We start from the raw sequence: 27,667 nt of genomic DNA, 5'->3' as shown, positions 1-27,667 counted from the left end.
TGATTAAGGACATGGCGTTTCTCTAGGGAGGTCCTGCTTGGGCTGGTTTTAACCCAAAATAATCAGAGAGGGGACAAAGAAATCAGCAGTTTTTCTACTTCCCAGATCCATCTCTCGTTAACAAAACTGGGCTGTAGACCAAATCTCTCTCAGGCTGAGTGACCTCACAAGCAGTCACCAAATGAATCCAGAGTTACCCTTCACATTGAAGACACCTACTTTCTCCACTTTCTCCTGTTTAGAAAAGGCTTAAAAGAAGAAGAGAAGCAGCATGTCTCAGTGGAAAGAACATGGGCTTGGGAGTCAGAGGTCATGGGTTCTAATCCTGGCTCTGCCACTTATCACCTGTGTGACTCTGGACAAGTCACTTAACTTCTCTGTGTCTCAGTTACCCCATCTGCAAAATGGGGATTAAGACTGGGAGCCTGTGTGGGACAACCTGATTACCCTGTATCTACCCCAGAGCTTAGAACAGTGCTTAGCACACAGTAAGCGCTTAAATACAATCATCATCATCATTATTATTGTTATTATTAATAACAGAAGTGCATTTAAATATATACTCTGACACATAGAATGCCTTTGGAGTCCTTGGTATGAAATGTGGTGGAATTTTAACAAATACGCCCATAGCCTAGAACTTCTGAGTTTCCCTATAAAGTTCCCTTACTGATAGGGTTTGAATAAGCTATTTGGAGGACAGGGATCCAAGAATTCTTTATTGAGAGGAGATGGTTTGCCTGTTGGTCATTTTCCTTCCAGATCCATGACCAGGTGTTCTTTCTGATTTGTGTTAATCTCAAGTGAAGTGTGGGATTGATCTGTGTTACAGTGACCTTATTTTACCTTTCAAAACAAGCCTGAAAAGGTAGGTTACAAATTTTCTATTTCTCACTGAAGTACATCCTTCCTCCTTCTCACTACTCATCCTGAGAGGATATACACTCAGGAACTTTCAATAGGCTTTTCTCTAACAAATAATGTCCTTGGGCAGGAAGAGTACCAAGGCTTGAAGCATAAAACATGATTTTGAAAAAATCTCTGCTCACAAATGTGAGGCTCTATAAACAGAGAGAAATGGATTTTTTTTTTTCTTGAAATGGAAGTCCACATGGTAATTTCAGCAAACTCTAAAATACTTCTAACTGACCTTAAACCGAGTTAAGGGAGTAATTCATTCATTCATTCATTCAATCGTATTTATTGAGGGCTTACTGTGTGCAGAGCACTGTAACTAGAACTTGGGAAGTACAAGTTGGCAACGTAAAGAGACGGTCCCTACCCAACAACGGGCTCACAGTCTAGAAGGGGGAAACAGACAACAAAACAAAACATGTAGACAGGTGTCAAAACCATCCGAATAAATAGAATTATAGCTATATCAATCAATCAATCGTATTTATTGAGCGCTTACTGTGTGCAGAGCACTGTACTAAGTGCTTGGGAAGTACAAGTTGGCAACATATAGAGATGGTCCCTACCCAACAGTGGGCTCACAGTCTAGAAGGGGGAGACAGAGAACAAAACAAAGCATATTAACAAAATAAAATAAATAGAATAGATATGTACAAGTAAAATAGAGTAATGAATACGTACAAACATATATATATATATATATATACAGGTGCTGTGGGGAAGGGAAGGAGGTAAGGCGGGGGGGATGGAGAGGGAGAGGAAGGGGAGAGGAAGGAGGGGGCTCAGTCTGGGAAGGCCTCCTGGAGGAGGTGAGCTCTCAGTAGGGCCTTGAAGGGAGGAAGAGAGCTAGCTTGGCGGATGAGGGGAGGGAGGACATTCCAGGCCTGGGGGATGACGTGGGCCGGGGGTCGACAGTGGGACAGGCGAGAACGAGGCACGGTGAGGAGATTAGCGGCAGAGGAGCAGAGGGTGCGGGGTGGGCTGCAGAAGGAGAGAAGGGAGGTGGGGTAGGAGGGGGTGAGGTGATGGAACTATATGCACATCATTAACAAAATAAATAGAATAGTAAATATGTACAAGTAAAGTATAGTAATAACTCTGTACAAACATATATACAGGTGCTGTGGGGAGGGGAAGGAGCTAGGGCAGGGTGGGGGGATGGGAAGGAGGAGAGGAAAAAGGGGGCTCAGTCTGGAAAGGCCTCCTAGAGGAGGTGAGCTCCCAGTAGGGCTTCGAAGGGAGGAAGAGAACTAGCTTGGCAGATGTGGTGCAAGGGTGTGCCTAATGCAACGCCATGAGAAAGAATATTAGCCAAGGGATGTTAAGTATAAGCCGTGTCTAAGAAATGATACCTTTAAAATGGATACACCTGGGCAAATGTAGGTGATTTGGAAGAGCCCTGAAAGGATTACTGGATTATCAATCAATGCTATTTATTGAGTTCTTACTTGGTGCACAGCACTCAATCACCCTGACCCCCTCCTACCTTGACATTCCCCATCCTACTATAACCCAGGCCGCACACTTCATTCCTCTAATGCTAACCTTCTCACTGTGCCTCGATCTTGTCTATCATGCCGCTGACCTTTCGCCCACGTCCTGCCCCTGGCATGGAGTGCCCTCCCTCTTCATATCCAACAGTCAGTTAGTCTCCCTACCCTCAAAATTTTATTGAAGGCCTTTGACTGACTAAGCCCTCCTTTCTGCTTCTCCCACTCCCTTCTGTGTTGCCTGGACTTGCTCCCTTTACTCATCCCCCCTTCCCAGCTCCAAAGCACTTACGTCCATATCTGTAATTTTATGTATTTATATTAATATCTGTCTCCCCCTCTAGACTGTAAGCTCACTGTGGGCCAGAAATGTTTCTGTTATACTTTTCATTCCTTCATTCAATCATATTTATTGAGCGCTTAGTGTGTGCAGAGCACTGTACTAAGTGCTTGGGAGGTATAAGTTGGCAACATAGAGACGGTCCCTACCCAACAACGGGCTCACAGTCTGGAAGGTGGAAACAGACAACAAAACAAAACAAGTAGACAGGTGTCAAAACCATCAGAATAAATAGAAGTAGAGCTAGATGCACATCATTAACAAAATAAATAGTAAATATGTACACATAAAATAAATAGAGTAATAAATCTGTACAAACATATATACAGGTGCTGTGGGGAGGGGAAGGAGATAGGGCGGGTGTTTTCTTCCCAGGGCTTAGCACAGTGCTCTGCATGCAGTAAGCGCTCAATAAAAACAATTGATTGACTGAACCCTTGGCAGAGTACAATACAACAGAGTTACTAGACATTTTCCCTGTCTCCAAGGAGTTTACAATCTAGAGGATAAAAGTATCATTATTGTTTACTCATTAGAGCATTCTGAAATTTACTAATAAGACAGAGAATTCTGACAGGGACAGGCAAAACCTACCCAAACTAGTGAGCAAAGACTGGTGATTACAATTCTCAGATCGAGATCAGGAACCAAATCAATAATCGTCTCTGAGCTTTAACTGCTGAGTCAGAGGCTGACAACTAAGGGCCAACAATGCAGATAATATGAAGTGGGCCAGTAAAATGCAGTTTCTGATTTAACGGGTTCCAAAGTCAAAAGAAAAATAGTTTCATTTAATGACAGTGTATGGTCCAGTTCCACAGACACCCTTACAAAAATACCCGAAAGCAACAGGCATATGGATGGAGAACAGTCATTTACATCATCATTGCCTTTGCGCCTACTCTACCCATTGGAGGTTGTTAACCCAGCTGAGTACTGTCCGGCAGTCAACTGCATTTAGGCAAGTAAAGTCAGATTTCAACACCTCATGGCTGAATGTTACTTCAGAGGGTGGGGGGAAAAAGACCCAAGCATATGTGCTTTAAATGTCTTAACATGTCCTAAAGCCCTTTCAATAATCTTCCAGCTTTTATCAGTTCTTCCTTCAAGAATTAGTGCCACGGCAACGTGACATCCAAGGGCAGACAGCATTAACCGCCTGAAGAAATGTAATGCTTTGGACTGTATTTTCGGCTTACTTGCCCATGCCTGCTTTCTTGAGCCCCACCCAGCCTAATTTCTTCAACCTGTCAGACCTACTAGCTATCAAAAATAATTTTATGGGACTTTGTTTTATCAAGAGCAAGTTTTGTTTAAAAAAAAACACAAAAAAACAGGCAGTTCTGAGTCTTACAATATAGTCACTTGAAAGTGCATCTTAAATCAAAGTGTTGTAAAGCTGAACCAATTTTCTCACAGGAATAACGTTACAAATGGGGATCTGTTCCTGAATCAAAGTCATGATACCCAACATATTTTAAATAAAGATTACCCAGAATTGTGTAACTCGTTTTCAGATGAGTAAAAAAATCTCTATTAATGTATTTGAGTCAAATAGATTTCATAATTGTAAAGTAAAATAGATACACTGACCCTTCCCCGGAGATTAGGTAATCTTGACCCCATCTCTGTTCTCCCAGCCCCACCCATTCATGCATTCATTCAATTGTATTTATTGAACATTTACTGTGTGCAGAGCACTGTACTAAGCGCTTAAGAAGTACAACAATAAATTGTTACATTCCCTGCCCACAACAAGTTTAAAGTCTAGATGGGGGGGGGGGGGGGGGGAATAGACATCAATAGAAATAAATAAAATTACAGATATGTACATAAGTGCTGTGGGGCTGGGAGGGGGGAAGAGGAAAGGGAGCAAGTCAGGGTGACGCAGAAGGGAGTGGGAGAGGAGGAAAAGTGGGGCTTAGTCTGGGAAGGCCTCTTGGAGGAGATGTGCCTTCAATCAGGCTTTGGGCAAGGGGTGGGTAATTGTCTCCCTCCTGCTCTGCCACATATGACCTCTTTACACTTTTTCTCTTGGTTGGCCCCCAATCAATCAATCAATCGTATTTATTGAGCGCTTACTATGTGCAGAGCACTGTACTAAGCGCTTGGGAAGTACAAATTGGCAACATATAGAGACAGTCCCTACCCAACAGTGGGCTCACAGTCTAAAGCCCCCATGGGGGCTTTTAAAATTGTTCTCCCTCTGTGTCCCATCCTGCCCTACCTGGACCACAATGCCCAAGCCTCTGGAGCTAGGGCCATAAAGAGGGCTAATTCTTTTAAAGGTTTTTTTTTTTTGGATGGCATTTGTTAAGCGCTTACTATGTGCAAAGCACTGTTCTGAGTGCTGGTGGGATACAAGGTGATCAGGCTGTCCTATGGGGGGCTCACGGTCTTAATCCCCATTTTACAGATGAGGTAACTGAGGCACAGAGAAGCCAAGTGGCCAAACTGAGATACTATTAAGATGAACATGTGTATAATTTGGAAATGTTATAATGACAGAACATGTGGATAGAACATGGCCCTGGGAATCAGAAAGGCCTGGGTTCTAATTCTGGCTCTGCCATGTGTTTGCTGCGTGACCTTGGACAAGTCACTTCCCTCTTCTGTAAAACAAGAATTAAGACTGTGAGTCCCATGTGGGACATGGACTGTGTCCAACCTGATTATCTTGGATCTATCCCCATGTTTAATTCAGTGCCTGGCACACGGCAACTGCTTAGCAAATACCATTTAAAAAAAAAAGAAGTCAAGGCCTTCCCAATTCTAGGAACAATCCAAAATTGACACTGGACTCGGGATACTCCAAATAGGAGGGGGAACAGTAATAACAATATGGCATTTATTAAGCACTGACTAGGTGCCAAGCACTTCATTCATTGTCGTATTTATTGAGCGCTTACTGCGTGCAAAGCACTTGGGAGAGTACAAAACAATAAACTGACACATTCGCTGCTCACAACGAGCTTACAGTCTACAGCACGAGAAGCAGTATGGTCTAGTGGATAGAGAACGGTCCTGGAAGTCAGAGGACGTGGGTAATAATTCCAGCTCTGCCACTTCTTTGTGCGACCGTTGGCAGGACACTTAACTTATCTGCATCAGAGTCACTTCATCTGTAAAATGGGGATTAAGACTGTGAGCCCCATGTGGGACATGAACTGTGTCTAACCTGATTGTCTTGTACCTTCCCCAGCCCTTAATAAAGTGCCTGGCACGTAATAAGCCCATTAACAAATACCATTTTAAAAAAAAAGCACTGCAGAGGGATAGATAAAAGATAATCAAATCCGAAAAGGCTCTGTCCCACACTGAGTTCACAGACAGCATACTAACCCCACTTTATAAATGAGAAAGCTCGGTGTCAGAGCCGTCAGTGGTTTACCCAAGGTCACCTTAGCAGATCAGGGGCCGAGCTGGGATTAGAGAACCCGGTCTCCGCTTTCCACGAGGCCACACTGTCATCCCAGCTCTTACGACTCAATGTACACTCAGATCTGCCGTAGCCTGTTTTCACATTCTGACCAGTGCTGCTGGGGAATCGGATGCGGTTCTTCCGACAATGTCTCCGTTTGGACTCGGGCTGCAAGTCCCCGGAGGCGACTGCTTGCATACGACACTGGAATGGCTTCCAAGCGCTTGGTACAGTGCTCTGCACATAGTAAGCACTCAATAAATATGATTGATTGATAACACAGAGCAAGTTTTCTTAATGCCGAGTTTAGCAAGAAAGCAGTGTTTTATTTAAGAGAACCAGAGGTGCTGTGTATTTTGAACAAAGCTCTGCAATGGCAATGAACTCGGAGAGGTGCTGGGGAGAGACTTCAAGGCTGAGGTTTGCCAGATTTCCTCCGCACATGCTCCGGCCCTTTAACTCAGAAGTCTGAGCATTTCTGGAGCCACCCCAAGCAATGTTTGCACGGTAAAAGCCCTGTCTCAGTCCTTCATGGCGTATGCACGGCTAAAGAAATGTGTAAGGGGCCTCAGTGGTCTTGGGATGGGCCCCCAAGCCAGTCAACACAAAATCAGAGTTATTCTAGGGCGCCCATTTCCACTGCTGCAGCTCTGCCAGAGGAGGAAAAGTAACATTAAGGTTTTTATGGAAGTCTTTCCACACCAAAAATGGCCAGAGTGAACAAAGCAGCCCCATCCTTCCACCCAGATCCTCAAACTTCTGTGTCGAAGGGTGCCACCCAGCTCAAAGTGCTCAGTAGCCACAAATTACACTAGGAGACAGTGGCCCCAGGAAATTACTGAACTGATATCGAAAATACAACTTCAGAATTTCCAAAGTATTTGTAAACGGCTAGGCTAAAAGACCAATGAAATAGTCTGGTGGAAATCAAACATTTTTGTCTATTTCCCTAAAAGGTTCAAAACTGGGATTCCTGAACCTTGACAAAGCTCCTTAAGAAAAGGTGACTTTTTCCCGAAAAGTCTAACAAACTTGAATAGTTTTGTCACAGCAGGTTTCGACACCGATGATTACTATATCCTATAGTCCTATATACTATATCCTACTATAGTCTTCTAGACTGTGAGCCCACTGTTGGGTAGGGACCGTCTCTATATGTTGCCAACTTGTACTTCCCAAGCGCTTAGTGCAGTGCTCTGCACACAGTAAGCACTCAATAAATACAATTGAATGAATGAATGAATCCTGTATCTCAAGATCTACAGGCTGAAAATCGTCATTCGGAATTACATTGCACCAACAGTAACAATCTGAATATTCATTCCAAAATCTGTCTACCTTTTCTAAGTTGAATCAGTAAAAAATACATTAACAAACAGGTGTTTTTTTATTTTAAACCAAATTAGTGCTCTCATTCTGAAGTTAGAGAAAATATTAATTGTTAAATTGCTATTGATTTCCATTTCCTGAGCTTGCTGGACAGTTATCAGAAACTGGAGGGAAAACAATAGAGCTAATGCTTTTCTTCTCTATTAACACAGAAATTACTTTCCAAACTTCAAACGGATTAGAGAGCAACTACAACTGGCACCTTGTATGTACCAAACCATCTGTAAAAGTTACTATTAACTCAAAATTCCACTGTGATTTACAGTCATTCTTTAAAAGGCGAGCAATAAATATGGATTGAAGTAATACACTGTTTGAAATGTCCTTTCCCAACCTTTTAAAGGTCACTAAAGTTTCATTTGGAAGAGCTGGCTGTTCACCGCACAGTAACATTTGATAATTCTCTAGCCTTGTAGATTGCCACATCGCTGGGGTGACTAAGTGCCAATGCACAGATGAACCTTGTCTTGAATCTCACATTCTCTGCCATTCCGGCATGTCGCTCAGTTTTATAAAGCGAGTGTCAACTCAGAAATTTACTTGGCAAAACCTGGTATCCTGGACTCAGATCATCCTGGGACATAAAATTCTTCATTTGTGGATACTGCCGGCTTCGAACAGAGAAAAATACAACGGCCTCTTAAATGCTGAAATTTCACTGGGTAGTTCAAAAAACACTGAAAAGCACAATGGGTCAGTACTAAATAAGTGGCCTGTTTCTTCACTTACAAACCAAGCGACCATAAAAGTTTAGGACATCTGTCATTCAGAACCTACCAACTTTCTCCCAAAAACTCCTCCCCATCAGCTTTAAAGCAATCACTTTGCCCCCTCCTACCTCATCTCGCTGCTCTCTTATTACAACCCAGCCCGCAAACTTTGCTTCTCTAATGCCGACTTACTCACTACACCTCGATCTCATCTACCTTGACATTGACTTCTCACCTAGGTATTGCCTCTGGCCTGGAGCGCCCGTCTTCTTCATACCCGACAATTACTCTCCCCATCTCCAAAGCTTCATTGAAGGCACATCTCCATCGACACTGTCGACCATTCTCTTCTCCTAAAAACATTATTCAACCTCGGCTTCACTGACACTGTCCTCTCTGGTTCTCCTATTTCTCTGGCCGTTCACTTTTAAGTTCTCTTTCACGGGCTCCTCCTCTACCTCCCGTCCCCCCGGCCTAACTGTGGGGGTCCCTCAAGGTTGGTTCATTCAATCGTATTTCTTGAGCGTTTACAGTATGCAAAGCACTGTACTAAGCGCTTGGGAGAGTACAACATAGATACATTCCTGCCCACAATGTTCAGTACTGTGCCCCCTCTATTCTCTACGTGGCTCAGTGGAAAGAGCACGGGCTTTGGAGCCAGAGGTCATGGGTTCAAGTTCTGGCTCCACCACTGTCAGCTGTGTGACTTTGGGCAAGTAACTTAACTTCTCTGGGCCTCAATTCCCTCATCTGTAAAATGGGGATTAAGACTGTGAGCCCCCCGTGAGACAACGTGATCACCTTATAACCTCCCCAGCGCTTAGAACAGTGCTTTGCACATATTAAGTGCTTAATAAATCCCATTATTACTATTACTACTTACACCCACTCCCTTGGTAGTGAACTCATTCACTCACATGGTTTCAACTACCACCTCTATGCAGATGATACCCAAATCTATATCTCCAGGCCTGATCTCTCTCCATCCCTGCAGTCTGGCATTTCCTCCTGTCTTCAAGACTTCTCTACTTGGATTCATTCATTCATTCATTCAACTGTATTTATTGAGCGCTTACTGTGTGCAGAGCACTGTACTAAGCGCTTGGGAAGTACAAGTCCTCCCATCACCTCAAGCTTAACATGTCCGATACCGAACCCCTTATCTTCCCACCTAAACCCTGTCCTCCCTGTGACGTTCCCATCTCTGGAGACGGCATCACCATCCTTCCCATCTCACAGCCCGTAACTTTGGCATTACCCTCGACTCCTCTCTCTCATTCAACCCACATATTCCATCCATCACTAAATCCTGTCGGTTCATTCATTCATTCATTCAATCACATTCATTGTGCGCTTACTGTGTGCACAGCACTGTACTAAGCGCTTAGAAAGTCCAAGTCGGCAACATATAGAGACGGACCCTACCCAACAACGGGCTCACAGTCTAGAAGGGGGAGACAGACAACAAAACACGTAGACAGGTGTCAAAATCGTCAGAACAAATAGAATTAAAGCTATATGCACATCATTAGCAAAATACATAGAATGGTAAATATGTATAAGTAAAATAGAGTAATAAATCTGTACAAACATATATACAGGTGCTGTGGGGAGGGGAAGGAGGTAGGGCAGGGGGGATAGGGAGGAGGAGAGGAAAATGCTTCACGTCGGTAAAATCTGCCCTCTCCTCTCCATTCAAACTGCTACCGCATTAATCCAAGCACTTATCCTATCCCGCCTAGATTCCTGTATTAGCCTCCTTGCTGACCTCCCAGCCTACTGTCTCTCCCCACTCTGGTCCATACTACACTCTGCTGCCTGGATCACTTTCCTACAAAAATGTTCAGGCCATGTTTCTTCACTCGAGAAACCCCAGTGGTTGCCCATCCTCATCCGATTCAAACAGAAATTACTCAGTATTGGCTTTAAAGCACTCAGTCACCATGCCCCCTCCTGCCTCACCTCTTAACTCTCCTACTATAACCCAGCCCGCACACTTCACTCCTCTCATGACAGCCTTCTCACTCTACCTCGAGCTCATCTATCTCGCCACTGACCTCTTGCCCACGTGCTGCCACTGGCCTGCAATGCCCTTCCCTTTTCATAACCGTCGTTCTCCACGGGAAACTCCACCAAACACTTTCAAGACTAAAAATTGTAATAAGAAATAGCTGGGGGAGCCCACTGGCTTTTTTAGGGTGCTAGTTGATACTGTGACGTTTTGATTTTCCCTGGAGCTAAATCTCTCAGGGAGTCTCCTGGTGTTTTGGGGGAAAAAAAGAACCCAGCTTAAAATAATCAAAGCAATTTAATGCATTTCCCATTTGTTCTTCAAGGTCTTCTGCTGACTGTCCTATCGCTACTATTTGGGGGTTAAGACTGTGAGCCCCCCGTGGGACAACTTGATCACCTTGTAACCTCCCCAGCGCTTATAACAGTGCTTTGCATGTAGTAAGTGCTTAATAAATGCCATCATTAAATTAAATTAATAACTGAGAATTACTCTCCCCATCTTCAGAGTCTTATTGAAGGCACATCTCCTGCAAGAGGGCTTTCCTGACTATTCCCTCCTTTCGCCCTGACTTGTTCCCTTTATTGATCCCCCCCTTCCAGCCCCTCATCACTTATGTACGGACCTGCAATTTTATTCATTCATTCATTCAATCATATTTATTGGGCGCTTACTATGTGCAGGGCACTGTACTAAGCGCTTGGGAAGTACAAATCGGCAACATATAGAGATGGTCCCTCCCAACAACGGGCTCACAGTTTGGAAGGGGGAGACAGACAACAAAACAGGACAAGTAGGCAGATGTCATTACCATCAGAATAAATAGAATTACGGCAATATACACATCATTAATAAAATAGAGTAATAAATATGTACAAATACACACAGGTGCTGTGGGGGGGGCGATGGGGAGGGGAGGAGGAGGAGAGGAAAGGGGGGCTCAGTCTGGGAAGGCTTCCTGGAGGAGGTGAGCTCTCGGTAGGACTTTGAAGGGAGGAAGAGAGCTAGCTTGGCGGATGTGTGGAGGGAGGGCATTCCAGGCTAGGGGTCGACGGCAGGACAGGCGAGAATGAGGCACAGTGAGAAGGTTAGTGGCAGAGGAGCGGAGGGTGCGGGCTGAATATCTGTTTCCCCATCTAGGCTGCATGCTCACTGTGGGCAGGGAATGTGTCTGTTAAACTGTACTCTCCCAAGTGCTTAGTACAGTGTTCCGTACACAATAAGCGCTCAATAAATATGACTGACTGACTCCAAGAGGCCTTCCCTGACTAGGCCATTTCCTATTCTCCCACTCCCTTCTGTGCCACCCTTGCAACTGGATTTGCTCCCTTTATTCACCCCTCCCTCAGCCCCACAGCACCTTTCATTCATTCAATCATATTTACTGAGTGCTTACTTTGTGCAGAGCATTGGACTAAGCACTTGGAAGTACAAGTCGGCAACATACAGAGATGGTCCCTGCCCAACAACGGGCTCACAGTCTAGAAGACAGGCTCACAGTCTAGAAGATAATGGTGGTATGTGTTAAGCGCTTACTGCGTGCCAAGCACTGTTCTAAGCACTGGGGTAGAATACAAGGTCATCAGGTTGTCAATCAATCAATCAATCATATTTATTGAGCGCTTACTTTGTGCAGAGCACTCTACTAAGCGCTTGGGAAGTACAAGTTGGCAACATATAGAGACAGTCCCTACCCAACAGTGGGCTCACAGTCTAAAAAGGTTGTCCCAGGTGGGGCTCACAGTCTTCATCCCCATTTTACAGATGAGGTCACTGAGACACAGAGAAGTGACTGGTCCAAGGTCACACAGCTGACAAGTGGCAGTGCCAGGATTAGAACCACGACCTCTGGCTCTCCAGCCTGGGCTCTTTCCACTAAGCCATGCTGCTTCTCACCTTTGCATGTATCCATAATCTATTTACTTATATCATCAACGTCTGTCTCAAGCTTAAAAAATACTATTACTACTATTTTAAAGTAATTCTCTTTGAACTATCAGAATTGTTGTTTAGTTGACGATTTTGAAGAATTCCCACATGGCCAGTGTCCTGGCCATTTTTGTTTTCGGTTCAACGAAGCCCCCACCCCGCAAGAAGGCCAATTCTATTTATGGACGCTAATCTGTTTGGAAGATGATCTTAAAAATTAATTCAAGAATACATTTACTGAAATTCTAAATTTGAGAATCTAAAATCTGCCTAACTCTGGAGCATGTCCAACCTTCTAGTTTGCTCCCACTTTTCACCTCCTGAATGTTCTAAGGAAGCGTCTCTTAAGACAAGGAAAACCCTGATTTATAGGGAAAAAAACCTTATCTTTATTGTACATCAGCTGACAAGCCCTCAATTTAATAAGTCTCAGTCCAACTGCGGATCCCTAGAGCAGGTTCAACTTTCTAATTTTGTCCCACTTTTCACCTCCGGCACGCCCTAATAAATGTTGCTAAAACATGAAGGGAAACCTTTATTTCTAGAAAAAAAATCACTATCAAATCTGTTCAAGTTGGAGGGCAGCCCCTTAATTTTTCATGTCTACGGCTGAATCTCCAAACATGAAAAACAGATTGATTGCCTACTTTTCCCCAAATACTAATTCAACCAAGTTGCGCTTCCAGAGCGTCATCCAAATCCAGTACTTCAGTCACTCAACTCTCACTCATTCATTCATTCAATCGTATTTATTGAGCGCTTACTGTGTGCGGAGCGCTGTATTAAGCACTTGGAAAGTACAATTCGGCAACAGAGAGAGCCAATCCCTACCCAACAACGGGCTCACAGTCTAGAACTGGAAAATGGGATTTTCCAGTTTCCACATCTGGAAAATGGGGATTAAGTCTGTGAGCCCCACGGGGGACAACTTGATTACCTTGTATTTACCCCAGCGCTTAGAACAGTGCTTTGCACATAGTAAACGCTTAATAAATGCCATTATTATTATTATTATAGAACTCTCGCCTTCGAAGGTAAAAAGCAGCAACTTAAAATATTCCAGATAAGTCGTAAGATAGGACTCATTCTAGATATTTATTATACGCACCTAAATAGCTACCGCTGCAATGCAAACAAGATAATGCTCTTGCTTGCACCAGAGGTACAACTTCTGAGGGCGGATTACATGCGCGGCACATTTCTTACATGTTTTGGGCGTTCGCTCAAGTTTGGGAGCTTTGAATAATTAACTTGGATCGATATGAAGGAGAGTCGAAACCTTTTCATCCTGCCCCGTTTGGGCAGGAGAGTACAAGCAGTTGCACTTCATCAAACAGAAGTAAGTTACACAGGGGACAAACCTGCCTTTCAGCGAACAAAAAAGAGACGGCACGATTCAAAAAGCAAGCCTTTTCCCATTATCCCCACTTAGCCGTGTGGCTTTAGGATGGACCATCTGTGCAGTTTTGTCAAAAGAGGGAAAACGGCTCCCAGTCTCCTGATTGGGGTGGCTCGGCACAGGCTGCTACCACCAATAATTACCCGCTTGAAAAATACTCTCTTTTTTACCCGGATAACCATGACGATGGCGGCCTTTGTTAAGCGCTACGTGCGAAGCACGGCTCTAAGCGCTGGGGAGGGTGCAAGGTGATCAGGTTGTCCCACATGGGGCTCACAGTCTTCACCCCCATTTTACAGATGAGGGAACTGAGGCCCAGAGAAGCGAAGCGACTTGCCCAAAGTCACACAGCTGACAAGCGGCGGAGCCAGGTTTAGGACCCATTTAGACTGTGAGCCCACTGTTGGGTAGGGACTGTCTCTATATGTTGCCAATTTGTACTTCCCAAGCGCTTAGTACAGTGCTCTGCACATAGTAAGCGCTCAATAAATACGATTGATGATGATGATGATGATGACCTCTGACTCCCAAGCCCGGGCTCTTTCCACCGAGCCGCGCTATTCCCTGACAAGAGTTTTATTCACAAGTGACAGGGGGCCCGCTGCATTAACCCCGACCATAGTAAGAACGGCCCTTTTCTGATTTTTCTGGTCCTTTCCCATCGACACAGACGAGCTTCTAGACTGTGAGCCCACTGTTGGGTGGGGACCGTCCCTATATGTTGCCAACTTGTACTTCCCAAGCGCTTAGTCCAGTGCTCTGCACACAGTAAGCGCTCAATAAATACGACAATGAATGAGCTGACTCTCTGTAGAGCCAGAGGAGCCACCTGGTCTATTTTTATTTACCTCAAGTCAACCCCTCCGCTTCCTTTTCGTGGCTCAGTGGAAAAGAGCCCGGGCTTTGGAGTCAGAGGTCGTGGGTTTAAATCCCAGCTCCGCCAATCGCCAGCTGTGTGACTTTGGGCAAGTCACTCCACCGGGCCTCGGTTCCCTCATCTGTAAAGTGGGGATGAAGACTGTGAGCCCCCCCGCGGGACAACCTGATCACCTTGTAACCTCCCCAGCGCTTAGAACAGTGCTTGGCACATGGTAAGCGCTTAATAAATGCCGTCATTATTTTATTATGGTGATTATTTTCGTAAGGCGGCCCCACGCAGCAGCAGCAGGTGTGTGTCGGTGGTGTGTGCGGGAAGGCTCTGTGCCTTCTGTGAACGAGCGCTGTCCGGGGTTCGGGGGGTCCCGGGGGTGGCCGGACATTTGGCGGCTCCGGGGAAGCCGGGTTGGGGACGGCCCCGCACCCGCACGCACCCACAGGCCAACACACCGCAACCCGCACACGCATGCACGTAAGCACACACGTCTACAAATATAGAAGCAGCGCGGCTCAGTGGAAAGAGCACGGGCTTTGGAGGCAGAGGTCATGGGTTCAAATCCCGGCCCTACCAACTGTCAGCTGTGTGACTTTGGGCAAGTCACTTCACTGGGCCCTCACCTGTAAAATGGGGATTAATACCGTGAGCCCCCCATGGGACAACCTGATTGCCTTGTAACCTCCTCAGCGCTTAGAACAGTGCTCTGCACATAGTAAGCGCTTAACAAATCCCATCATCATTATTATTATTATATCCACCTACACCCACCTCAGCAGCGCTTAGAACAGTGCTTGGCCCAAAGTATCCACCCACACCCCCCTCAGAAGTGCTCAGTACAGTACTTGGCACAGAGTATCCACCCACACCCACCTCAGAAGCGCTTACAACAGTGCTTGGCCCACAGTAACCCCTTAAATACCATTATTATTATCATTATGATGTTGATAACACCCACACACAGAGTAAGCCCTTATAAACCATTATTACCATTATGATTATGATGATGAGGATAGCCACACTCCCATATACACACACACTCCCCCCACCCCCTTGTCAACCTTCCCGTTTTACGGCCCCGAGCACCTCTGGGTTCGGGGTTCGGGGTTCTGCCACCTCAGCAGCGCTTAGAACAGTGCTGGGCCCAGAGTAAGCGCTTAACAAATACCATTATCATTATTACAACACCCACACTCACATATACATCCACACCCACCTCAGCAGCGCCTAGAAGAGTGCTGGGCCCAGAGTAAGCCTTAAACAAATACCATTATCGTTATTATTATTATAATACCCACACACATATACTCCCACCTCAGCAGCACTCAGTACCGTGCTTGGCCCAGAGTATCCACCCACACCCCTCTCAGCAGCGCTTAGAACAGTGCTTGGCCCAGAGTAAGCCCTTAAATACCATTATTATAATTATTATTATGATGATGATTATACCCACACTCACATATCCACCCACAACCCCCTCAGCAGCGCTTAGAAGAGTGCTGGGCCCAGAGTAAGCCTTAAACAAATACCATTATCGTTATTATTATTATCATAATACCCACATTCACATATACTCCCACCTCAGCAGCACTCAGTACAGTGCTTGGCCCAGAGTAAGACCTTAAATGCCATTATTAACAGTATTATGATGATGATAACACCCACACTCACAGATCCACCCGCATCCCCCTCAGGAGCGCTTAGTACAGTGCTTGGTCCAGAGTATCCCCCCACACCCACCTCAGCAGCGCTTAGAACAGTGCTGGGCCCACAGTAAGCCCTTAAATACCATTATTATCAATATCATGATGATGATAACACCCACACTCACAGATCCACCCACACCCCCCTCAGCAGCGCTTAGTACAGTGCTTGGCCCAGAGTATCCCCCCACACCCACCTCAGCAGAGCGCTTAGAACAGTGCTGGGCCCGCAGTAAGCCCTTAAATACCATTATTATCAATATCATGATGATGATAACACCCACACCCACAGATCCACCCACAACCCCTCAGCAGCGCTTAGTACAGTGCTTGGCCCAGAGTATCCCCCCACACCCACCTCAGCAGAGCGCTAAGAACAGTGCCGGGCCCGCAGTAAGCCCTTAAATACCATTATTATCAATATTATGATGTTGATAACTAACACCCACACTCACAGATCCACCCACACCCACCTCAGCTGCGCTTAGTACAGCACTTGGCCCTGAGTAGCCCCCCACACCCACCTCAGAAGTGCTTACAACAGTGCTTGGCCCACAGTAAGCCCTTAAATACCATTATTATCAGTATTAACAAATACCATTATCATTATTATACCACCCACCTCAGCAGCGCTTAGTACAGCGCTTGACCCAGAGTATCCCCCACACCCACCTCAGCAGAATGCTTAGAACAGTGCTGGGCCCAGAGTAAGCCCTTAAATACCATTATTATCAGTATTATGATGATGATAACACCCACACTCACATATCCACCCGCACCCACCTCAAGAGCGCTTAGTACAGTGCTTGGGCCAGAGTATCCCCCCACACCCACCTCATCAGGGTGCTTAGAACAGTGCTGGGCCTAGAGTAAGCACTTAACAAACACCATTATCATTATTATAACACCCACACCCGCCTCAGCAGCGCTTAGTACAGTGCTTGGCCAAGAGTAAGCCCTTAAATACCATTATTATAATGATGGTAACACCCACACTCACATATCCACCTGCACCGACCTCAGCAGCGCTTAGTACAGTGCTTGGCCCAGAGTATCCCCCCACACCCACCTCAGCAGAGCGCTTAGAACAGTGCTGGGCCCACAGGAAGCCCTTAAATACCATGATTATCAGTATTATGATGATGATAACACCCACACTCACAGATCCCCCACACACCCCTCAGCAGCGCTTAGTACAGTGCTCGGCCCAGAGTATCCACGCACATCCCCCTCAGAAGCGCTTAGTACAGTACTTGGCCCAGAGTATCCCCCCACACCCACCTCAGCAGAGCGCTCAGAACAGTGCTGGGTCCACAGTGAGCCCTTAAATACCATGATTATCAGTATTACGATGATGATAACACCCACACTCACATATTCTAGACTGTGAGCCCACTGTTGGGTAGGGACCGTCTCTGTGTGTTGCCAACTTGTACTTTCCAAGCGCTTAGTACAGTGCTCTGCACATAGTAAGCGCTCAATAAATACGACTGATTGATTGATTCACCCGCACCCACCTCAAGAGCTCTTAGTACAGTGCTTGGCCCAGAGTATCCCCCCACACCCACCTCAGCAGAGTGCTCAGAACAGTGCTGGGCCCAGAGTAAGCCCTTAAATACCATTATTATGATGATGATAACACCCACACTCACAGATCCCCCCACACCCACCTCAGCAGCGCTTAGTACAGTGCTTGGCCCACAGTAAGCCCTTAAATATCATTATTATCAGTATTATTATGATGATAACACCCACACCCCCCTCAGCAGCGCTTGGCCCAGAGTATCCCCCCCACACCCACCTCAGCAGAGCGCTCAGAACAGTGCCGGGCCCACAGTAAGCCCTTAAATACCATGATTATCAGTATTATTGTGATGATCACACCCACACCCCCCTCAGCAGCGCTTAGTACAGCGCTTGGCCCAGAGAGTATCCCCCCACACCCACCTCAGCAGAGCGCTTAGAACAGTGCTTGGCCCAGAGTAAGCCCTTAAATACCATGATTATCAGTGTTATTGTGATGATAACACCCACACCCCCCTCAGCAGCCATTAGTACAGCGCTTGGCCCAGAGTATCCCCCACACCCACCTCAGAAGAGCGCTTAGAACAGTGCTGGGCCCACAGTAAGCCCTTAAATACCATTATTATCAATATGATGATGATGATGATAACACCCACACTCACAGATCCACCCACACCCCCTCAGCAGCACTTGGCCCAGAGTATCCCCCCACACCCCCCTCAGCAGAGCGCTTAGAACAGTGCTAGGCCCACAGTAAGCCCTTAAATACCATTATTATCAATATGATGATGATGATAACACCCACACTCACAGATCCACCCACACCCACCTCAGCAGCGCTTAGTACAGAGCTTGGCCCAGAGTATCCCCCCACACCCACCTCAGCAGAGCGCTCAGAACAGTGCTGGGCCCACAGCAAGCCCTTAAATACCATGATTATCAGTATTATTGTGATGATCACACCCACACCCCCCTCAGCAGCCATTAGTACAGCGCTTGGCCCAGAGTATCCCCCACACCCACCTCAGCAGAGCGCTCAGAACAGTGCTGGGCCCACAGTAAGCCCTTAAATACCATGATTATCAGTATTATGATGATCACACCCACACCCCCCTCAGCAGCCATTAGTACAGCGCTTGGCCCAGAGTATCCCCCCACACCCACCTCAGCAGAGCCCTTAGAACAGTGCTGGGCCCACAGTAAGCCCTTAAATACCATTATTATCGTTATGATGATGATGATAACACCCACAGTCACAGATCCCCCCCACACCCCCTCAGCAGCGCTTAGTACAGCGCTTGGCCCAGAGTATCTCCCACACCCACCTCAGCAGAGCGCTTAGAACAGTGCTGGACCCAGAGCAAGCCCTTAAATACCATGATTATCAGTATTATTGTGATGATCACACCCACACCCCCCTCAGCAGCCATTAGTACAGCGCTTGGCCCAGAGTATCCCCCACACCCACCTCAGCAGAGCGCTTAGAACAGTGCTTGGCCCAGAGTAAGCCCTTAAATACCATGATTATCAGTGTTATTGTGATGATCACACCCACACCCCCCTCAGCAGCCATTAGTACAGCGCTTGGCCCAGAGTATCCTCCACATCCACCTCAGCAGAGCGCTTAGAACAGTGCTGGGCCCAGAGCAAGCCCTTAAATACCATGATTATCAGTATTATTGTGATGATCACACCCACACCCCCCTCAGCAGCCATTAGTACAGCGCTTGGCCCAGAGTATCCCCCACACCCACCTCAGCAGAGCGCTCAGAACAGTGCTGGGCCCCCAGTAAGCCCTTAAATACCATGATTATCAGTATTATTGCGATGATCACACCCACCCACCCCTTAGCAGCCATTAGTACAGCGCTTGGCCCAGAGTATCCCCCCACACCCACCTCAGCAGAGTGCTTAGAACAGTGCTTGGCCCAGAGTAAGCCCTTAAATACCATGATTATCAGTGTTATTGTGATGATAACACCCACACCCCCCTCAGCAGCCATTAGTACAGCGCTTGGCCCAGAGTATCCCCCACACCCACCTCAGAAGAGCGCTTAGAACAGTGCTGGGCCCACAGTAAGCCCTTAAATACCATGATTATCAGTATTATTGTGATGATAATACCCACACTCACAGATTCCCCCCACACACCCCTCAGCAGCGCTTAGTACAGCGCTGGGCCCACAGTAAGCCCTTAAATACCATTATTATCGGTATTATTGTGATGATCACACCCACACTCACAGATCCCCCCACACTCCCCTCAGCAGCGCTTAGTACAGCGCTGGGCCCACAGTAAGCCCTTAAATACCATTATTATCAGTATTAACAAATACCATTATCATTATTATACCACCCACCTCAGCAGCGCTTAGTACAGCGCTTGGCCCAGAGTATCCCCCCACACCCACCTCAGCAGAGCGCTCAGAACAGTGCTGGGCCCCCAGTAAGCCCTTAAACACCATTATTATCAATATTATGATGAAGATCACACCCACACCCCCCTCAGCAGCCATTAGTACAGCGCTTGGCCCAGAGTATCCCCCCACACCCACCTCAGCAGAGCGCTCAGAACAGTGCTGGGCCCACAGTAAGCCCTTAAATACCATGATTATCAGTATTATTGCGATGATCACACCCACACCCCCCTCAGCAGCCATTAGTACAGCGCTTGGCCCAGAGTATCCCCACACCCACCTCAGCAGAGCGCTCAGAACAGTGCTGGGCCCCCAGTAAGCCCTTAAACGCCATTATTATCAATATTATGATGAAGATCACACCCACACCCCCCTCAGCAGCCATTAGTACAGCGCTTGGCCCAGAGTATCCCCCCACACCCACCTCAGCAGAGCGCTCAGAACAGTGCTGGGCCCCCAGTAAGCCCTTAAACGCCATTATTATCAATATTATGATGAAGATCACACCCACACCCCCCTCAGCAGCCATTAGTACAGCGCTTGGCCCAGAGTATCCCCCCACACCCCCCTCAGCAGAGCGCTCAGAACAGTGCTGGGCCCCCAGCAAGCCCTTAAACACCATTATTATCAATATTATGATGCTGATCCCACCCACACCCCCCTCAGCGGCGCTTAGTACAGCGCTTGTCCCACAGTATCCCCCCCACACCCCCTCAGCAGAGCGCTCAGTACAGCGCTGGGCCCGCAGCGAGCCCTTAAAAGCCATTCTTATCGTGAGGGGGAGGAGAGGGCCGTTCCCGACTTACGGCCCCTCCCCCCCCTCGCGCGCGGGTCGTGGGTTCGAGGTCTTCCCCCTCACGGGCTTCCCAAGCGCTTAGTCCACAGTAAGCGCTCAATCGATCGATGATGGCTGGCTGGCTGGATTGCCTCGCGCTCCGTTACCTGCAGCACCAGGTCCCCGGGCAGCTGGGCGGCCCGGAAGAGGTCGAGCACCCGCCCGTTGGCCGCCACCTTCTTGCTGCTGTCCATGTCGCAGTAGGCGAACAGATCCGAGTAGTATTTCTGCTCCGCGTCGCTCAGCGTCAGCCCCTCCATCTTACACCCCCGGGGCGCGCGCGCGTGCGCGCGCCACACCCCCCCTCCCCGACGGCGGCGGCGGCGGCGGCGGGAGCGCGCGCGCGAGGGAGAGAGCGAGCGAGCACGGCGGCGCGCGCCGCACGAGGACGGGCCGGGGCGCGCGCCTCCCCACCCCGCTCACCGCGGAGGACCCGGATGTGAAGGCCGAGGAGGGGAGGGAGGGGAGGGAGAGAGACAGCGCGCGCGCGCGCGGGAGGAGGGGAGGGAGGGAGGGAGAGAGAGCGTGCGCGCGCACGCGCCCCGGCGGGGGCTGCGGCCCTGCCCGAGCGAGGCCGCCGCCACAGCGACCCCAGGCGGCGGGAGCCGCCAGCGTGCCCAAGACCCGCAAAACCACTCCCCTTCCCCCCTTCATTCATTAATTCATTCATTCACCCGCAAGACCTACAAAACCACTCTCTCCCTTTCCCACCTTCATTCATTCATCCGCCGACACAGCGCCCAAGACCTGCGAAACCACTCTCTCCCTTTCCCTCCTTCATTCATTCACTCATTCATTCACTCATTCATTCATTCATCCGCCTCCACAGCGCCCCCAGGCAGCGGGAGCCCCCAGCATGCCAGCATGCCCAAGACCTACAAAACCACTGTCTCCCTTCCCCCCCCATTCATTCATTCATTCACTCATTCATTCATTCATTCATTCACTCATTCATTCATTCATTCATTCACTCATTCATTCATCCGCCGCCACAACGCCCCCAGGCGGCAGGAGCCGCCAGCATGCCCAAGACCTACAAACCACTCTCTCCCTTTCCTTCCTTCCTTCCTTCCTTCCTTCATTCATTCACTCATTCCTTCCTTCCTTCCTTCCTTCCTTCATTCATTCATTCATCCACCGCCACAACGCCCCCAGGCGGCAGGAGCCGCCAGCGTGCCCAAGACCTACAAACCGCTCTCTCCCTTTCCTTCATTCATTCATTCATTCATTCACTCATTCATTCATTCATTCATCCGCCGCCAGCGTGCCCAAGACCTACAAACCACTCTCTCCCTTTCCTTCATTCATTCATTCACTCGTTCCTTCTTCCTTCCTTCCTTCCTTCCTTCCTTCCTTCCTTCCTTCCTTCATTCATTCATCCGCTGCCACAACGCCCCCAGGCCGACAGAGACGCCAGCGTGCCCAAGACCTACAAACCACTCTCTCCTTTCCCCCTTCATTCATTCATTCATTCATTCATTCATTCATTCATTCATCCACCGCCACAGCACGCCCAAGACCTACAAACCACTCCCTTTCCCATTAATTAATTAATTAATTAATAATTCATTCATTCATTCATTCATTCATTCGCCTCCATAGCGCCCCCAGGCGGCGGGAGCCGCCAGCGTGCCCAAGACCTACAAAACCACTCTCTTCCTTTCCCACCTTCATTCATTCATTCTTCCTTCGCCACAGCGCCCCCAGGCTGCGGGAGCCGCCAGCGTGCCCAAGACCTACAAAACCACTCTCTCAATCAATCAATCAATCGTATTTATTGAGCGCTTACTGTGTGCAGAGCACTGGACTAAGCGCTTGGGAAGTACAAGTTGGCAACATATAGAGACGGTCCCTACCCAACAGTGGGCTCCCAGTCTAAAAGGGGGACACAGAGAACAAAACCAAACATACAAAATAAAATAAATAGAATAGATATGTACAAGTAAAATAAATAAATATAGAGTAATAAATATGTACAAACATATATACATATATACAGGTGCTGTGGGGAAGGGAAGGAGCTAAGATGGGGGGATGGAGAGGGGGACGAGGGGGACAGGAAGGAGGGGGCTCAGTCTGGGAAGGCCTCCTGGAGGAGGTGAGCTCTCAGTAGGGCCTTGAAGGGAGGAAGAGAGCTAGCTTTGCGGATGGGCGGAGGGAGGGCATTCCAGGCCCGGGGGATGACATGGGCCGGGGGTCGACGGCGGGACAGGTGAGAACGAGGTACAGTGAGGAGATTAGCGGTAGAGGAGCGGAGGTTGCGGGCTGGGCAGTAGAAGGAGAGAAGGGAGGTGAGGTAGGAGGGGGCGAGGGGATGGACAGCCTTGAAGCCCAGGGTGAGGAGTTTCTGCCTGATGCGCAGGTTGATTGGTAGCCACTGGAGATTTTTGAGGAGGGGAGTAACATGCCCAGAGCGTTTCTGGACAAAGACAATCCGGGCAGCGGCGTGAAGTATGGATTGAAGTGGGGAGAGACATGAGGATGGGAGATCAGAGAAAAGGCTGATCCCTTTCCCTCATTCATTCATTCATTCATTCATTCATTCATTCATTCATTCATCTGCCTCCACAGCGCCCCCAGGCGGCGGGAGCCGCCAGCATGCCCAAGACCTACAAAACCACTCTCTCCCTTTCCCACCTTCATTCACTAATTCATTCATTCATCCATCCATCCATTCATTCATAATAATAATAATAATGTTGGTATTTGTTAAGCGCTTACTATGTGCAAAGCACTGTTCTAAGCGCTGGGGCAGATGCAAGGTAATCAGGTTGTCCCACGAGGGGCTCACATCCCCATTTTACAGATGAGGGAACTGAGGCCCAGAGAAGTGAAGTGATTTGCCCAAAGTCACACAGCTGACAAGTGGAGGAGCCAGGATTTGAACCCACGGCCTCTGACTCCAAAACCCATGCTCTTTCCACTGAGCCACGCTGCTTCCCGAATGAATTCATCCATTAATCCATTCATCCATTCATTCATCCATTCACCCATTCATTCATCCATTCATCCATTCAATCATATTTTATTGAGCGCTTACTGTGTGCAGAGCACTGGACTAAGCGCTTGGGAAGTACAAGTCGGCAACAGATAGAGACGGTCCCTACCCAACAACGGGCTCACCATCCATCCATAATAATAATAATAATGATGGCATTCATTCATTCATTCAATCGTATTTATTAACCGCTTACTATGTGCAAAGCACTGTTCTAAGCGCTGGGGAGGGTACAAGGTGATCAGGTTGTCTCACGGGGAGCTCACAGTCAGTAGGGGGGGAAGAGTGGTTGTTAATCCCCATTTTACAGATGAGGTCTCTCAGGCATAGAGGAGTTAAGTGACTTGCCCAAAGACACACAGTGGACAATTCCTGCCTTCCTTCCTTTCTTCCTTCCTTCCTTCCTTTCTTCCTTCCTTCCTTCCTTCCTTCCTTCCTTCCTTCCTTCCTTCTCTTCATTCATTCATTCATAGCTCTCTTCCTCCCTTCAAAGCCCTACTGAGAGCTCACCTCCTCCAGGAGGCCTTCCCAGACTGAGCCCCCCTTTTCCTCTCCTCCTTCCCCTTTTTCCTCTCCTCCTCCCCTTCCCCCCCACCCTACCTCCTTCCCCTCCCCACAGCACTTGTATATATTTGTACAGATTTATTACTCTATTCATTTTACTTGTACATATTTACTATATTTACTATTCTATTTTGTTAATGATGTGCATATAGCTATAATTCTATTTATTTGGATGGTTTTTGACACCTGTCTACATGTTTTGTTTTGCTGTCTGTCTCCCCCCTCTAGCCTGTGAGCCCGTTGTTGGGTAGGGACCGTCTCTATATGTTGCCGACTTGTACTTCCCAAGCGCTTAGTTCAGTGCTCTGCACACAGTCCATTCAATTCCTTCATTCAATCGTATTTATTGAGCGTTTGTTGTGTCCAGAGCACTGTACTAAGCGCTTGGAAAGTACAGTACAGCAATAGAGAAAATCCTTGCCCATAACGGGCTTATAATCGGGGGCGGGGGGGGGGGGGATAGACAGACATCAAAACAAGTAAACAGGCATCAAAATGCCTGTTTATTTATTTTAGAGAAGCACCGTGTCTCATTGGAGAGAGCCCAGGCTTGGGAGTCAGAGGTGGTGGGTTCTAATCCCGACTCCGCCACTTGTCAGCTGTGTGACTTCGGGCAAGTCACTACAGTTCTCTGGGCCTCAGTGACCTCACCTGTAAAATGGGGATGAAGACTGGGAGCCCCACGTGGGACAACCTGATCACCTTGTATCCCCCCAGCGCTTCACACATAGTAAGCGCTTAACAAATGTCATTATTATTATTATTATTAAGATAAATAAGTAGAATTATATAGACATATATACATAAGTGCTGTGGGGTGGGGAGAGGGGGAAGAGCAAAGGGAGCGAGTCGAGGTGATGTGGAAGGGAGGGGGAGCTGAGGAAAAAGGGGCTTAGTCTGGGAAGGCTTCTTGGAGGAGGTATGCCCTCAGTAGGGATTTGAAGGGGGGGAAGAGTGGTTGTTTGAAGAATTTGAGGAGGGAGGACATTCCAGGCCAGAGGTAAGACGTAGGCCAGGGGTTGGCGGGACAGGCGAGGAGGCACAGTGAGAAGGTTAGCACCAGAGGAGCGGAGGGTGCGGGTTAGGATGTAGAAGGAGAGAAGGGAGGTGAGGTAGGAGGGGGCGAGGGGATGGAGAGCTGTGAAGCCGAGAGTGAAGAGTTTTTGTTTGATATGGAGGTGGATAAGCAACCACTGGAGATATTTGAAGCAGCATGGCTCAGTGGAAAAATCACGGGCTTGGGAGTCAGAGGTCATGGGTTCAAATCCCTGCTCCGCCGCTTGTCAGCTGTGTGATTTTGGGCAAGTCACTTAACATCTCTGGACCTCAGTTCCCTCATCTGTAAAATGCGGATTAAGACTGTGAGCCCCCCCGTGGGACAACCTGATCACCTTGTATCCTCCCCAGCGCTTAGAACAGTGCTTTGCACATAACAAATACCAAAATTATTATTATTATTAGTTATTTGAGGAGAAGGGTGACATGCCCTGAACGTAGAAAGATAATCCGGGCAGCAGAGTGAAGTGGGGACTGAAGTGGGGAGAGGCAGGAGGTTGGGAGGTTGGCAAGGGGAAGAGGGTGAAGGTGGTCAGTCAATGGTATTTATTGAGCGCTTACTGTGTGCAGAGCACTGTACTAAGTGCTTAGGCGAGTACGGTGCAACAGAGTTGGTAGACCCATTCCCTGCCCAGTGAGAGGAAGCAGCCTGGCCTAGTGGACAGAGCACAGCCTTGGGAGTCAGAAGAACCTGGGTTCTAATCCTGCCTCTGCCACTTCTCTACTGGGTGACCTTCGGCAAGTCACTTCTAACCTCTCTGTACCTCAGTTCCCTCATCTGTAAAATGGGGATTAGGACTGTGAGATAGGTAGCTAGGTGGATGGAGCAAGACAGATAGATGGAGATCCAGGGAGAAAGTTGGCATTAGAGGAGGGAAATGTGAAGGCTGGGTAGTTATAGGAAACCAGAGAGATAAGGTAGGAGGGGGCAAGGTGATTGAGTACTTTAAAGTCAATGGTAAGGAGAAAGGGATGAGGCATTATAATAAAGGACTCTCTTTCTCTCTCTCTCTCTCTCTCTCTCTCTCTCTCTCTCTCACACACACACACACACACACACACACACACACACACACACACACACACAACCAAAACTTCTTGGACTCCAAACCCTATTTATCCAAAGATTGGTTCAGGACCAGGACCACTCCAGACTTTACAAAGATCACAACATGGGCAACAAGCACAGGCAAATAATGAGGGTATCTGTAAAATAAATGACTCTCTCTCTCTCTCTCTCTCTCTCTCTCTCTCTCTCTCTCTCAACCAAAACTTCTTGGACTCCAAACCCTATTAATCCAAAGATTGGTTCAGGACCACTCCAGACTTTACAAAGATCACAACACGGGCAATAAGTACGGGCAAATAATGACGGTATCTGTAAAATAAAGGACTCTCTCTCTCTCTCTCTCTCTCTAACAAAACTTCTTGGACTCCAAACCCTATTTATCCAAAGATTGGTTCAGGACCAGGACCACTCCAGACTTTACAAAGATCACAACACGGGCAACAAGCATGGGCAAATAATGAGGGTATCTGTAAAATAAAGGACTCTCTCTCTCTCTCTCTCTCTCAACCAAAACTTCTTGGACTCCAAACCCTATTTATCCAAAGATTGGTTCTGGACCAGGACCACTCCAGACTTTACAAAGATCACAACATGGGCAACAAGCCCAGGCAAATAATGAGGGTATCTGTAAAATAAATGACTCTCTCTCTCTCTCTCTCTCTCTCTCTCTCTCTCTCTCTCTCTCTCTCTCTCTCTCCCAAAACTTCTTGGACTCCAAACCCTATTTATCCAAAGATTGGTTCAGGACCACTCCAGACTTTACAAAGATCACAACACGGGCAATAAGTACGGGCAAATAATGACGGTATCTGTAAAATAAAGGACTCTCTCTCTCTCTCTCTCTCTCTCTCTCTCTCTCTCTCTCTCTCTCAACCAAAACTTCTTGGACTCCAAACCCTATTTATCCAAAGATTGGTTCTGGACCAGGACCACTCCAGACTTTACAAAGATCACAACACGGGCAACAAGCACGGGCAAATAATGAGGGTATCTGTAAAATAAAGGACTCTCTCTCTCTCTCTCTCT

The 27,667-nt window shown here is 47.6% G+C and overlaps 1 protein-coding gene across 4 annotated transcripts in view; it reads right to left on the bottom strand.

The window, feature by feature from the left end:
• REPS1 (RALBP1 associated Eps domain containing 1) overlaps positions 1-21,214 on the bottom strand; it is a 101,520-nt gene extending 80,306 nt beyond the window's left edge. For all 4 annotated transcript variants that reach the window (XM_038767312.1, XM_038767321.1, XM_038767329.1 and 1 more), the window contains exon 1: positions 21,062-21,214. In XM_038767312.1, the coding sequence (XP_038623240.1) occupies positions 21,062-21,214 (153 nt within the window). The remainder of the gene's footprint in view (positions 1-21,061) is intronic.
• Positions 21,215-27,667: the final 6,453 nt, after the last annotated feature.

Source organism: Tachyglossus aculeatus, chromosome 2 (assembly GCF_015852505.1).
Source record: "Tachyglossus aculeatus isolate mTacAcu1 chromosome 2, mTacAcu1.pri, whole genome shotgun sequence".
Taxonomy (NCBI): domain Eukaryota; kingdom Metazoa; phylum Chordata; class Mammalia; order Monotremata; family Tachyglossidae; genus Tachyglossus; species Tachyglossus aculeatus.
The sequence above is the reverse complement of the archived record's forward strand: the minus strand, read 5'-3'. Positions and strand labels throughout refer to the sequence as shown.